This window comes from Taudactylus pleione, unplaced genomic scaffold, assembly GCF_031769625.1.
Source record: "Taudactylus pleione unplaced genomic scaffold, aTauple2 ptg000790l, whole genome shotgun sequence".
NCBI lineage: Eukaryota > Metazoa > Chordata > Amphibia > Anura > Myobatrachidae > Taudactylus > Taudactylus pleione.
In genome coordinates, this window is record NW_028285192.1 from 633,749 (window position 1) to 649,623 (window position 15,875).

At 44.0% G+C, this 15,875-nt stretch overlaps 1 protein-coding gene across 1 annotated transcript in view; it reads right to left on the reverse strand.

The window, feature by feature from the left end:
* LOC148474997 (protein kinase C delta type-like) overlaps window positions 1-8,857 on the reverse strand; it is a 28,041-nt gene extending 19,184 nt beyond the window's left edge. The window contains exon 1 of the mRNA XM_088457874.1: window positions 8,725-8,857. Within this exon, the coding sequence (XP_088314000.1) occupies window positions 8,725-8,857 (133 nt within the window). The remainder of the gene's footprint in view (window positions 1-8,724) is intronic.
* Between the last annotated feature and the right edge of the window lie 7,018 nt (window positions 8,858-15,875).

The window sequence follows — 15,875 nt, forward strand, 5'->3', positions numbered from 1 at the left end:
GCAAATGAGCACCATAATGCTGATTGGCTGAGAGCCGTGACAGACGGCTCTGTCAGCCAATCAGCACTTTGCCCATTAAAGGCAAAGGCATTTTTTTTTAAATGGCCGCTCGAGGCAAAACCTCGAGATCCGACAGCAGATCTCGAGGTTTTGCCTCGGGAGAGGGATCCGGGGCAGACAGGGAGATCCGAGCTTGGGCTCGGATCGCCCCGGATCCCCGAAGTTCGGGTGGGTTCGGTTCTCAGGGAACCGAACCCGCTCATCCCTAATAGCAACCAATCAGCTTCTGTCATTTTAAAGCTTTTTATTGTTAGACAATTTGATACATCTCTCCCTTATTAGTGTTTTCAAGCAAAAGGCTTTTTACCTGCTCTTCCCTTTTTAAATTTCTTTTGATGGTCTGGGGCTTCACTTTTGTGAGTTCTCTTATTGCCCCTCCGAGCTGTGAGCTCTATGATGGGAGCACTGGGTCCCTCTCCTGGGCTGTCATGTCTCAGCTCCTCCTTCTTTTTCTTATTGCAGCCAGTGTCCCCGGTCTTGTCTAAGGGTCTCTTTACAGCTGATCTCTTGCTGATGGTGTTGTCTACCTTGGGCCTCTTATTAGGGGCCTTACCTGGCTGCTTTGATGTTCTAGCCTGGTTCCTGTTGTTCTTACACTGATGGTCCTCTCTCACCTCAATATCTCCTCCCTCTGTGATATTGGGAGAATCTCCTCTTCCCACACAGATATCCTCCTTATTACTCCTACTACTCTCCTTAATAGGAGACCTGTTGTTATCTGGTCGCCTTTTCCTCTTTCTTGATCTCATATCAAGATAAATCAAGAAAAATAAAGAAAAATTCGCTAAGCACGAATAAAATCGCCTTCACACTGCAATAGGTGAAAACACACAAACGTATCTTATGCAGGTAAGCAACTGAGCCAGCAGCTCTATGACATCATAAAGCTTTGTGACATCACCAGCTGCTGTAGGCCCAGTGTCACTGCCTGTTACCCACAGTGCCTATAATACAACCATGTTTATATAAATTACTGGTGGGCCCTGTCCCAAGCACTGTGATGGGAATCTTTGGGGTCCAATGTGTCACCCAAATCTCATATGTAATTACTGTACTTATTTAGCCTATCAGGGTCAGGTGATACCTGTCTGCTTGTAAAAAACAATAAAAATGGGCTGCTATAGTGTGATCCACAGGTTACATTCAGCTTTTATTTTATATCAGTAAAATTATATACAAAATTATTAAAATTTAGCAAAATATAATAATAGAGCAATCTTAGGGCCTCATTTACTAACGAGTTTTATCACCAAAATGAGTGATAAATGTCACTGTGTATGATAAATGGTGCTCCAGCCAATCAGCTCCCAACTGTCAACTGTTAGAAAAATGACAGTTGGGAGGGAGCTGATTGGCTGGAGCACCATTTATCATACACAGTGAAACTTATCACTCGTTTTGATTATAAAACTCGTTTGGAAATGGGGGCCTTAGTGTCAAAAAGATAGGAAATTATGAAATAAAAACTACTGTATTTTTATTCCTGAGATATCTCAAAAACTTTCTGGGGCTGTTTCAGAGTTGGGTGCAATGCAAAGAAAAAAGGAATCACTTTGCACCAGGACAAACCATATTGTACTGCAGGTGGGGCGGATTTATAATATGCAGAGATATTTAATTTTGGGAGGGGCGTGTCCTATCTGAACTCTAATTTGAAGTGTAAAAATAAAGCTGCCCAGCATTTGTAGGCTACATGCTAAATCAGCCATTATTTACCCTGCATTCAGAAGGACAGCGTAAGGCAGGTGCAATCTGACTGAGCCAGGTTAAACCCCGTGGTTGTGATAGCAGTATACCTATGAGAATGTTGTTGTTAGTGTCAGACATTAGAATTAGCCTATAGGGTTCCTAGGGGGTGTGGCCTTGCTGGTATATTCGGTCTGATATGCATACAGTAGATTCAGCCTCTTTGTTTCTGGAAATAATGTTTTTGTTTTTGCATGTTTGTTTGCTATGAGTGTTGTGGTGGAAAGAACGGTAGTGTGTTTTTAGTCGTTATACAAGTTAGATGGGTGCGCTCTACTTGTTCAATTATAGGCCAAAATGTCCTACAGGGAAATGACACAGCCCATCCGGGCGTGCTTTTTCTGGAGAGTTGAACTCTAACGAGTGATGTGTTTGGTCTGCCTGTTTTTTGTGGGAGTGTCCGTTCTTTGTTGTCCACCACCATACTAACTTTAAGCTCACAATCAATTTCAATTGGCAAGATCTAATGGTCTAATTCGATAGCCCAAATTCAATATTTAATTAATTATTAATAATCTGTTGTCAAATAAAATTGACCTTTAATTTTAAATCCAACTGTTGTTGTCCGTGTGTTTATTTTTAGATACGTTTTTAGTCATTTTAAGTCTGTAAGGTATAGTGCACATATCAACCATAAGGGAGTTTACTAAAATACATGCATTTGCACCTTTGCATTGTAACATGGTTTGTCCAGGTGCAAAGTTACTGGCTTTGTTTTAGTTTACGTTGCTCCAAATTTAGAATCAGCCCCTTTATCTCATGTTAGGGGTGTTGCAAATAAGGGCCAAATGTAATTGCAAGCGAATTGTGGAAGCCGCCATGATTCCGGCGAGATAGTCTTTACATTTAAAGTGATAATTAGTTTAAAGGCAATATCAGCTTTAAACCTAGTGACTATCTCACCAGAATTGTGCTGGCTCCTGTAAATCGCAGGCTATTACATTTGGCCAAGATACTTTAATATCTACACTAGGGGTCAAAAGATTTACAACACCCCCATTTTTTCAGTTTTTATTGACATTTTTTTTGCAATTCAAGTCCAGTTAATAACCTTACACAGGGAAGCCCTGAGCTGTTAGAGGATATGGAAAAGAGTTTAGCTTAGCCAAAACTGTGTAAATGTTACAGTTATAAGAAAACACCTTTTTCAGGGAACAAGCAATGGGCTAAGGGCTTGATTCAGAGCTGCTCGTAAGCGGCAGTACGCTCATTCTCAGCGATGTTCGCCCATCTGCGCATGCGTAGGGTTTTTAATACGCATGCGCGCAGGGCCGCCATCAGGGGGGGACTGCCGGTACTCGAGTCCCGGGCCCGGACCCTGGCAGAAAGGGAGGGGGTCCAGTGCTGCTCCTGCAACTGCTGCATAGTCCCCCGCAGTGCCCCCACTACCCCCTTGAGTGAAAAGGGAGTGGGGCGCTGCTACCAACCTGAGAAACCCCTTCCTTCACGATTCCCCTACTTCCCCCTTCAGTCGGCTTGAAATGGGGGCGGAGCCAGTGTCAAACCCCGCCCCCGAACAACCGCGAATCGCGTCGTTCCTTGGGGGCGGGGCCTAATAATGCATGATGCCAGCCACCCACTAGCAACCAGGTGCTGTGCAGAAGTGTAAGTAATAAATATTTTTGTGTTTGTCTGTGTTAGTGTGTATGTACTGTATATGTCTATGTGCTAGTGTGTATATATGTGTATGTACTGTATATGTCTGTGTTAGTGTGCATATATGTGTATGTACTGTATATGTCTATGTGTTAGTGTGTATATACGTGTATGTGTACTGTATATGTCTGTGTTTGTGTGTATATATGGGTATGTACTGTATATGTCTGTGTTAGTGTGTATATATGTGTATGTACTGTATATGTCTATGTGTTAGTGTGTATATACGTGTATGTGTACTGTATATGTCTGTGTTTGTGTGTATATATGGGTATGTACTGTATATGTCTGTGTTAGTGTGTATATATGTGTATGTACTGTATATGTCTGTGTTAGTGTGTATATATCGGTATATACTGTATATGTCTATGTGTTAGTGTGTATATATGTGTATGTACTGTATATGTCTGTGTTAGTGTGTATATATGGGTATGTACTGTATATGTGTTAGTGTGTATGTACTGTATATGTCTGTGTTAGTGTGTATATATGGGTATGTACTGTATATGTCTGTGTTAGTGTGTATGTACTGTATATGTCTATGTGTTAGTGTGTATATATGTGTATGTACTGTATATGTCTATGTGTTAGTGTGTATAAATGTGTATGTACTGTATATGTCTGTGTTAGTGTGTTTGTACTGTATATGTCTATGTGTTAGTGTGTATATATGTGTATGTACTGTATATGTCTGTGTTAGTGTGTATATATGGGTATGTACTGTATATGTCTGTGTTAGTGTGTTTGTACTGTATATGTCTATGTGTTAGTGTGTATATATGGGTATGTACTGTATATGTCTGTGTTAGTGTGTATATATGGGTATGTACTGTATATGTCTGTGTTAGTGTGTTTGTACTGTATATGTCTATGTGTTAGTGTGTATATATGGGTATGTACTGTATATGTCTATGTGTTAGTGTGTATGTACTGTATATGTCTGTGTTAGTGTGTATATATGGGTATGTATTTCTGTATGTGTTAGTGTGTATATATGCGTATGTATATATCTGTATGTGTTAGAGTGTACATATGTGTATGTATGTTTGTGTGGATGTATGTGTATGTACCTATGTTAGCGTGGATTTATGTATATGTGTTATATATACATGTACATGTGTGTTATGCTGCATATATTATATGTGTATGTGTGTGTTTAACAATATATATATATATATATATATATATATACACACAGTATATATATATATATATATATTTATTTTATTTTAATTATTTTATTAGAAACCCCCTCCCTCTCCCTCAGAAAATCCTGTATTTGCCCCTGCACTTGTTTAATAAATTTTCTTTTCCTTTGGCGTTGGGGTGCATGGACCGCACAGTCTCCAGACTTAGGGCCTGATTCAGCTTTGGGAATAGAGTAAGATATAGCAAGTAACTGTGAACCTGGACAAACCATGTTAGAATGTAAGGGGTGCAAATAGTAATACATATATTTTGTGTGGTAAATACTGGCTGCTTTAGCATGTAGCCCACAAATACTGCACAACTTTATTTTTACACTGCAACTTAGATGACAGTTTGGGCTCATCCCTCCCAAATCTAAATCTATCTGCACATTTTACATCTGCCCGACCTGCAGTGCAGCATGGTTTTACCAAGGTGCACAGTTACTTGCTATATCTTACTATATTCCCAAGGCTGAATCAGCCTGTTAAACCCAATTAAGCTGGCTTGGGATAAACTGCACAGAAGGGTAAAAACAACTAACCAATAAGCTCAATACATTTGTGAGAACTTCAGCAACAGTGTTGGAAAGAACTTCCCGAACTCTGAGCCTTATACAGAGATGTACGCCATGCTGATATTTATGCAGATTGAGCGATTGTTTACCATCGCACATGCATGTAAGCTGCACTGTGCATGTGCATAGATTATTTTGTGACTGCGCTCGCACAGAGGAGTCAATCGCAGAGTGAGTGACAGGTAGTCAGCATTTGGGGAGGTAACGGGGGGGCGACTAGGCATATGCAGGTGTGTCTGACCGTTTAAATGCCATTTCATGGGTGTGCATAAATAAGCCATTGCGATCTCCTTCGCAGCATGAGAGCTCTCTGTGTGTCAGTCGCTGTGTTTGAGATAGGTCAGACTTGCCACCTATGCTGCATGGCTGCCCAATCTACATCGATGTTACCGATGTTTATGCTGGTGTGAGACATCGGATGCATATGAGAAGGCAGCAGTGAGCGTCTCTATGCTTGTGCAAGGTTTGTAGACATTAGCATATTTCTGCAATTGCGACCCATGCAAAATCGCAGCTCTGAATCAGGCCCTCTATGTGATTTCCATGGTAGAAAGAATGACTATGAGTAAAAAATGTAGATTAAAACTTGTACAATGAGACAATAAACTGCAAGCACTTCACTAAGAACTGGAAACATGTGGGTGTACTAAATCTTTTGAATTTGTACCCCTATATTGGGCCTGATTCATCATAGATCACAACTGCATAAATTAGCCACTGCGATGCCATACAAAGCCAGGGCCGAAATCAGGGGGGGACTGGCAGGCCTCGAGTCCCGGGCCCGGAGACAGCGGAAAGAGAGGGGGCCCGGGTGCTGCAGTCCTGCACTTGCAGCCCTGTTCAATGGAAATACAACACTGCCGGCTGCTTGTCATTTATTGTGCCGCCGCAAGCCAGCAGGAGCTCGCGGACCGGCAGCCAATCAGGAGCAGCCGCTCCTGATTGGCTGCTGGTCCGCAAGCTGTGATTGGCTCACAGTCACGCCATATTGGAAATGCCGATGCACGGATGCAGCGCTACTACTAGAGCCACCCCAGCCCCTCCCTCTCTCTGCTCTCTCAGCGCTGACTCTGGTTGGCTGGCTGCACCAGCGCAGCCAGTTGAAAAAAAATCGAAAAAAGGTACCATACTACTCCCCCCCAGTCCAGCAAGCTGTCCCTGCCATTCTTCCTTGCCCTGTGCTTCTCCCAAGTCCTACCAGCCTTCCCTGTCGTGCCCCCTCCTCACAGGTTTTAGTAGCAATTGCAGTAAATAAGTATATGGAGTAGTGTCTCTTTATTTACTACTATTGCTACTAAGACCTGTGAGTGCCGCTCGTGACTCTCTTTTATATATATATATATATATATATATATGCTGCTTTACTGCTTTTCAAATTGGTTTACGCAAATTGGTGTCCGACCCTCTGGTGTAGCTCCACCCACCTCTGCCAACCCCCCCACCCTCCTTGGTGGGGGCCCTGCCTATTCTCTCCCCACAATTTCTGATGGCAGCCCTGTACACAGCTCAGGCTTGCCTACCCTCCTGATTTGGCCGGGAGCCTCCCGAATATTGGGTGCCGCTCCCGGCCCCCCGGAAAGGCAGGCAAGCATCCCGACATTCCCCAACCCTTCCGACCTCCCCCCAGAATACACTAGAAATCCCCACAGCGGGGAGACTGTTGACACGATTCACGCTGAATCGCGTCATCGTGGCCCTGTCCCTGCTTCACAGTGCTGAAAATAACGGCATTGTGAAGAGGGGGCGGGGCCACGATGGTGCGATCGCACAGCCCCGCTCTCGGCTCCACCCCCAAACGTGTCACAGCTGTCCGGACATGACCCCCGCTGTTAGCCGACAATCAGCTCCCTCCCGGAAGGAGGGAGCTGATTGTTGGCAAGTATGACACGGCCTGAGGTTACATTGCATGTGATGAGGTTAGCAAATTCTGAGTCAGACCTGTAATTGTGTGTTAGGATCCGATGGTGCTCGATGTTACCGATGGTTTTGCAGACTTGCAATGTGTTACGGATGTGAATAAGGTGAAGTGGGCGCCCTTATGTTAGGCTGTAACGGGATTGTGATTGCAAGCATTAGCATATTTTCGCAGTGGGTCTCCGTGCGTAATTGCAGCTATGATCGCAATAGCAATTGTAATGAATCAGGCCCTGTGTTACTTATCTCAGGGGGAACACTGATGGTAAGTCTGGTCACTGAGTGATCCTTAAATGGACCCAGTTTTCCAAAATATTGATTATGTTTTATTTTTGTAGTTCAAATACCTAAATAATATTATGGGGTGCGTCCACCATTATAAATGTGAGAATTATATTACACAGTGGTGATACTGACATGCATTGTGCTATTGGTGCTTCAATAAGTTTTATTTCTTATGTCTCTAATGTAAATATTTAATAGAATATTTATTATTGAAATGTTAGAACTCGGGGGGAGAAGATCCCTGACAGGTGCTCACTGTCATAGTGTCCCTAGTAGGGTCCTCCTCCTAGGTGCCATTGAAGACCATCAGTAGGAACCTCCGGCCGTTGTCACTAAGGAAAAAAAGAATAGAATTAACTATTCAGCGCGTTTCGTCCTTTAGGGTGACAAGCAAGGGAATAGTCACGGGTGATGGTGACCTTCACTGGGAGGATAAACGGTTATCACAAGCACTGGTGCCTCAGCCACCCAGGAATCACCTAATAGTACTTGTGCACTGAGGGTGAAATGTGGGTGTGCAAGGATCACTGATACCGGAAGGAAGGGGACAAGGACAGGACACACACACGGAGTGTATACTCACCATTGTAATACTTGTCACCTTGATTGAGGGTCAGTCAGCACCTGTGAGGAGATATTACACAGCCACCCACACAACTACCTCCATACTAACCTAAGTAAGACCAAAGGTTGTCAATTTAAGCCTAAGGGACATTAAACCACAAGTGTTTTGAGTATTGCCAGTTTAATAACATGTTGGTTATTGCCACTTTAAGTGTAGCTGGTCTTATGCAGCCAATAAATGTTTCATGAGGAGTGGTCTAAGAGTATATAATGGAGTGATGTATGCAAATCTGCCTCTTTGTTACAGTTTTTTTCCAGGACAGGAAAGTACAAAGTGTGATGTGAATCTCCTGTATTTATCTCCTTTTTTCCTTTTCTCTTTCTCCTGTTCTCTACCCTCCAGCTATTCTTTTGTTCTCTTACCATATACTTTCATTCTTTTCCCCTATTCTTCCATGCTTTCCCTCAATCTTCTATACCCCTGGGATTCCTTCCTGGTCTCCCCCTCTTGCCCTTCAAAATGTCCCCCCATCACTCCTGTTAACACTGCCCGCTATGTGTGCTGCTGGGCTAAAACAGCAGGCTCCTGTGCTGCCCAACTCTTTCTCGCCCCCCCCCCCCCCGAGCAGGCCGCTGCGCTTATCGCGGACAAGGCCTGAGGCAGCGCTTGCACAGTAGGGCAGGGCCGCAGCTATGGCCGTGGCTGTCAGTCCTGCTCTTTATCTTTGCTGTACGGAGGCAACTGGCGGTATCCACCGCCTCCGATGCTGCCTCCACGTGGTGCCCGGCGTGGCCGCGCGCCTTAGCAGAGCCGAGGCCAGAAACTTCGGTCCCGCCTGTGCTGTGAGACGTAGCGCGGCTCAGCATGTTGCCGCTGGCTCCGTCTCTATTTTGTTTAACCAGAGGCAGGCAGCATTGGCTGCTCCGCTGGTTTGGTTCAATGAGCGGCCTGCGGGCCGTTGGGCACCCGCTATTGGGGTGGCGAAGGGCGAAGGGGGCATGGCTTTGCCCCGAGTGCGGCCACCATCTTAATACTGGGGGGCTGCTGCTGCCTGCTCTAGGCGCGGCAGGAAATCCTCCCAGGTTCCACAGTCTGCCCTATTTGTGCCCCATAGTATAAGGGACTATACAAAATTAGGATCCCCTTAGTAATGTCACTAATTAACTAACTGGCACACTTCAGTCCCTGTTGATCTTTTAAAATGTGTTACTAGGAGATCTGGAAAACATGCAATGAATATGGTTGTGCAGCCGGTAGAAAATAAATTGGACAGCCAGTAATAAATAACGTGGTGCATCGACTAGGGGATCTGGAAAACATGTAATGAATATAGTGGTGCAGCAAGTAGTAAATAAATTGGAAAGCCAGTAATGAATATAGTTGAGCACCGACAAGGTGACCTGGAAAACATGTACTGTTCGGGGTGCACTGATATAGCCCATCTATAGGATCAATTATTAATACTGAATAATACCCTATCCAGTACATAAAGAGACCAATCTGTGCATCTATGTCCACGGCAGTACATATTTCTTTTTCTGCCCTCCCCCAGATTCCCCAACTTGCTCAAATGATCTGTAATAGAGCCCACATATGTAATAAAAAGATTCAGCTCAGACAGGATGACTCTACTTTTTACATTGAATTGATTACTGAAGCTGTTTGTCCTGGCTGTATATGCAAGAATTATTTAATTCCGTATATTCGTATGATGCCTGTTATAGCTGGTTTTCAGTGCTGATTATGCCCTCTTAGTGGTAACATGCTAAAAATCAGGCATTTGAAAGCCCCTCTGTAGAAATTCTGCGTTTGCCTCTGAGCCCTGTCCCCCTTTACAAACAAGGGCTGTTAGGTTTGCCCAAGCGGGAGGCACAGGCAGGCCCCTCCTACATATATTTAGCAGAGGTCGCGTGTGTGACCAGTAGCGGTGGGCTCTCCACTACCGCAGTACGCAGTTACGCCAGCAGTTATTTCGTCTCCTATGCATAGAACTAGGCAGTCCTGGCTCCGCTGACCCAGAGTGCTGCCTGGTCGGCTGCCCAACACTGCGTCAGTTGTTACCAGAGTTGGGACCATGGCGCCCGTAAAAAGTGTATGTCATAGCACCCACCCCCCTGCATACACACTCCCTGTACTGAACCGAGCTAGTGGGGTATGGCAAGCCTGCGGGGGAATACTGGAGTGAAGAGTAAAAACAGCAAACAGTGGCAGTATCCAGTATCTGGGCACTGAGGTCCTATTGGTAATAGAACATTTTAGTTATGCACTATCTGACATTAATGGGTAGCTGCTTTGACACTGCTTATTTAAGTATAGCACCTAGGATCTAACTGTGATCTCCTTTGAATCATTGATATCAATTGATGAAAGAGCTTGGCCCACAAAGTCACGGTGCTTGTATTTTTGGGCCCACAAAGTCACGGTGCTTGTATTTGTTATACACAGAGGGCTATGGCCCACAAGTCACATTGCTTGTATTTGTTATACACAGTGGGCTAGAGTCCACAAAGTCATGGTGCTTGTATTTGTTATACACAGAGGGCTTTGACCCACAGTCACGGTGCTTGTATTTGTTATACACAGAGGGCTATGGCCCACAGTCACGGTGCTTGTATTTGTTATACACAGAGGGCTATGGCCCACAAAGTCTCGGTGTTTGTATTTGTTATACACAGAGGGCTATGGCCAACAAAGTCACGGTGCTTGTATTTGTTATACACAGAGGGCTATGACCCACAGTCATGGTGCTTGTATTTGTTATACACAGAGGGCTATGGCCCACAAAGTCACGGTGCTTGTATTTGTTATACACAGAGGGCTATGACCCACAGTCATGGTGCTTGTATTTGTTATACACAGAGGGCTATGGCCCACAAAGGCACGGTGCTTGTATATTTTATACACAGAGGGCTATGGCCCACAGTCACGGTGCTTGTATTTGTTATACACAGAGGGCTATGGCCCACATTCACGGTGCTTGTATTTGTTATACACAGAGGGCTATGGCCCACAAAGTCACGGTGCTTGTATTTGTTATACACAGAGGGCTATGGCCCACAAAGTCACAGTGCTTGTATTTGTTATACACAGAGGGCTATGGCCCACAAGTCACATTGCTTGTATTTGTTATACACAGAGGGCTATTGCCCACAAAGTCACGGTGCTTGTATTTGTTATACACAGAGGGCTATGGCTCACAGTCACAGTACTTGTATTTGTTATACACAGAGGGCTATGGCCCACAAAGTCACGGTGCTTGTATTTGTTATACACAGAGGGCTATGGCCCACAAAGTCACAGTGCTTGTATTTTTTATACACAGAGGGCTATGGCCAACAAAGTCATTGTGCTTGTATTTGTTATACACAGTGGGCTATGGCCCACAGTCAAGGTGGTTGTATTTGTTATACACAGAGGGCTATGGCCCACAAAGTCATGGTGCTTGTATTTGTTATACACAGAGGGCTATGGCCCACAAAGTCACGGTGCTTGTATTTGTTATACACAGAGGGCTATTTTTTATTTTTTTTACACACAGCCACTTCTTGCAGTCAGTGTGCCCCCTTACACAGTCACCGCCACTTGTGAGTCTCTGGACACCACACTTAATCAGCAGAGTATAGTGCAGCATACATCAGCATGCAGTGTGCCCCTTACATACACAGTCACTTTTGCCAGCGCAGCCACTTAGCAGAGTATAATGCAGCATCAGTGTGTGTCCCCTTATACAGCCACTCTGATCAACGCTAGTGATCTAGCCACTCAGTGCCCCCTCAGCCCAGTTGCAGAGTAGCGCACTATCGGAGTGTGCAGGACAAATGGCACTGAGTCACGGGACTCGGCACCTTATGTAGAGGCGAACTCTCGCCTCTCGCGAGAGTTCAGCACTCTTGCAAGATCCCATGTCAGGACGCAGACGTCTGGCTCGCAGTGGGGATCAGAGATGGCAGGAACACCCGAGCCTCAGCTCAGGTGGACTCGGATCCCTACTGTTCTGAGTGGTTCGGATTCCACAGAATCCGAACCGCTCATCTCTAACTAAAATTTGCACCAACAGCCAAGATGGACAAGTTTGACACATACATGGACCTCAAATAATTATTTGCTAAGACACCCATGCCCCCAACACAAACCAACAAGTAACGACATATACAAACACACCAATCATAAACCCACCTATCAATTCTACCCCAGTTACATCATGGAGAACCATATACAAAGGAACAAAAACATCATTATCAAACCGGCAGACAAATGGGGTGGAATAGTCCTACTAGACAAAGCTGACTACCTTAAAGAAGCGTTAAGAATACTTAGAGATGAAAACACATATAGTAAGCTGAAACAGGACCCCACCAAAAATTTTTAGTCAGTACTTCAGAGATTACTTAAAAAGGGACTTCTTGAAAGAATACTCACGAAACAAGAACATGAATTCATTAATATAAAAAATTGGTAATTCCTGTATTTTACTACTTACTCAAAATTCATAAAGACCAGACACAACCACCAAGCAGGCCCATCATATCCGAAATTAACTCACTCACCGCCAACCTCTCACAATATTTTGATACCTACCTACAACCATATCTAAAGGCTCAAAGAGCATACCTCCGAGACACAACAGACATTCTCAACTGACTAAAAAGCATGAAATGAAATGAAGACTATTGGTTAGTTACTTGTGATGTGGCATCTTTATATTCCATCATAGATTAGGAACAGGGTTTAGAGAGCACCAGACACTACCTCACTTTGGACCCAGAAATGGAAGAAAAACAAATAGACTTCATCATTGAAAGCATAAATTTTATCCTAACACACAACTACTTTTGGTTCGGCGATGAGTTCTACATACAGACCAAGGGAACCGCTATGAGAACAAGGTTCACGCCAAGCTTTGCAAATCTCTTTATGAGTTACTGGGAGGACAAAAACATCTGGTCCCATCCTAAGCTCGACGCGAACCTCGTTACATGGACGAGATTCATAGACAATGTCTTTTTTATTTGGAAAGGAGACATCATTTCACTCACAAACTTCATTACATACGTCAATGACAATGAAAACAACCTTGTATTCCCCACCAAATATAGCAAATCCCTAGTAGAGTTCCTAGACTTAAACATCTTTATCGAGAACAACAAAATCCAGACAAACACGTTCCGCAAAACAGTTGATGTGAACAGTATGATGTTAGCCTCAAGTGAACACCACCCCAACTGGTTGAATAACATACCAGTTGGGCAGTTCAAGAGGCTAAGACGTAACTGTTCAAAGCTAACAGACTATGACAAACAAAGCACGACCGTAAGATCACAATTTCTGGAGAAGAACTACAACAAAGACCTAGAACAACAAGCATACAAAGAAGTGAGAGAACAAAATAGAGAACCACTTCTAGAATATAAATCAAAGACAGAATCAAATAAGCAAAACAAAGTCCTCTTCATCACACAGTACAATAGACAAGCAAGTCAAATCAAACACGTACTGAAAAAACACTGGCACATATTACTCCAGGACGAGACCTTGGGGGACATCCTACCACCTGTACCAAAGATAGTGTTTCGTAAAGCACCTGATGTGAGAAGCTAAGTAATCAAAAATCACATTCCCCCCACCAAAACTATCCAAACAACACTAAAACCAAAACCAATTACAGGGGGTTTCTACTACTGTGGGACATGCATAGCATGCAAAACAACCAAAGAAGCACAACACCCATACATGCAATAACACTCACTAGCAATGGAAAGGAACTTAAAATAATACTGAATCTCATAGTCATGATTGAGTAACACAGGTCTAGAGACATTTAGTATTGTACACTGTAGTTTCCTGTCCAATGACAAGTACCAATCCACCAAGGGTAGAGCGCAATCAGTAACCTTATGGTTATTTTCACATAAGTTACTGTAGGGACCTGTGATCGACGATCGCGGGTCGCTACAGTCATCGGTAAGTTGGTGGTGTGCTGGATGATCGATATTGATCATCCAGCATACCAGGGAGGGTGCATAACGATCTGCCATCGATATCGTATCACTGGCAGATAGCTACGTGTGTGCGCATCATTACTGAGTGTTGGAGAACAGCTGCCACAGACAAGTGTGTAACTGTATCCGCCGAGAAGCCGCTGCTTCATATATATAGCCCCAAGTGTCAAGATGAAAATGATATGGTAATAAAAAAGAACTGTAAGAATGCCCCCTGAAATGTGCTGATATTTGCATGTGCCTAGTTTGCCTTTAGGGTGAAAACGAACTACAGCACTAGTCAACATACAAACCAGATGCCATATAAACTTGTAAAGCTACATATATACTAAAAATTAAAATGAATAGTCATGTATCGGAATGGATCTGAGAGGACTTGAACATTTGCTCATGGGCCTCCCCTCATGTCTTGAACTGCAGATGGTTCACCTATTTACAACACAGCAGTGTTACTGAGGTATGGATAGGTTACTGTACTCAGTGCTTCTCAAATTCAATACACGGACACACTAACAGTGCATGTTTTCCAGGTCTCACAAGTGAAATAATTAGAACTACCTGTGGATCTTTCAAAACACATCAGTTGGTAATGAATACACCTGTCTCCAACAAGGATATATTGAAAACATGCACTGTAAGTGTGTCCCGAGGGCTGGATTTGAGGAGCACTGCTCTACTATGAGCTGCAGCCAATAACCTGATCCAAAATGTAATCCTAATGCATGTTTTCCAGGTCTCCTCATAGAATCACAAGTTACATAAATAGTACATTTTAAAATATGTTAAGTCAGTCAGTAATGAATACACTTGTGATCCAGCACAGAGTATGGGAATCATGCACTGTTTCCTGAGACCTGGGGATATATTTTTTAGAAGTGGAGATGTTGCCAATAGAAACCAATCAGAATCTACTTAACATTTAACTAGCACCTTCTAGAACAGGGGTGGGCAATAAGCGGCTCTTCAGCTGTTGTTGAACTACAAATCCCAGCATGCCTTGCAACAGTTTTAGCATGGCCAAATAGAAAAACTATGGCAGGGCATGATGGGATGTATAGTTCTACAACAGCTGGGGGGCCGCTTATTTCCCACCAATATTCTAGAAGGTTATAGCTAGAATCTGATTGGTTGCTATGGGCAACATCTCCATTTCTAAAAACTCTCACTTTACTAAATAGACCTCCTGGAGTACAGAAAAACTGATATAGTCTAAACATGGGCACACACTATACCAGAGTATATCAAACTCCGCCTCTACATACTAAGTTTTAAGGATATCTATGTTTGAGCACAGGTGACATAATTAGTAGCTTAGTCAATTTGATTTACCTATCTGGACTCAAGCATGGATATCCTTAAAACCTGGACTGTGGCGGCGTGGCTTGGACGCTGAAGATTACGGCAGCATGGCGCCGGAGCTCCGCTGTTTTTAATCTTCAAACAGCGCCTGCTGCCGTGCTATCCCGTTCCCTGGGTCAGTCCTGCACTTTCTGACAAATTAATGACCCCCGGGCAGATAATTCACCTGCCAGACAGCCTCTCTAGCCTCCAGACGAAGGGCCCGGGGAGCCAGCAGCAGCGGAGACGCCAGTGCTGAGGCTCTGACTTCTCCCTGACACGTCGGGATAAAAAGCTGCCGCATCCCCCGCCGCCGATTTATATCCCCGCTCATTACTCACCACAGCTTGTGGAGACATGAGAGAACGCCGCCGGTCGGGCCCTCGTTCCTGTCCCAACATTACAGGTGACAGTTATTCAAGAGAGGGAACTCCCTGGGGAGAAAGGAGTTCCGGGCACCATTTTAAGTTTATACAAACTCTCACTTTCTCACTAAGCGCTCCCCTTCTATTTTCAAAGCGGCATTTGAGCACAATATTATCTGAAA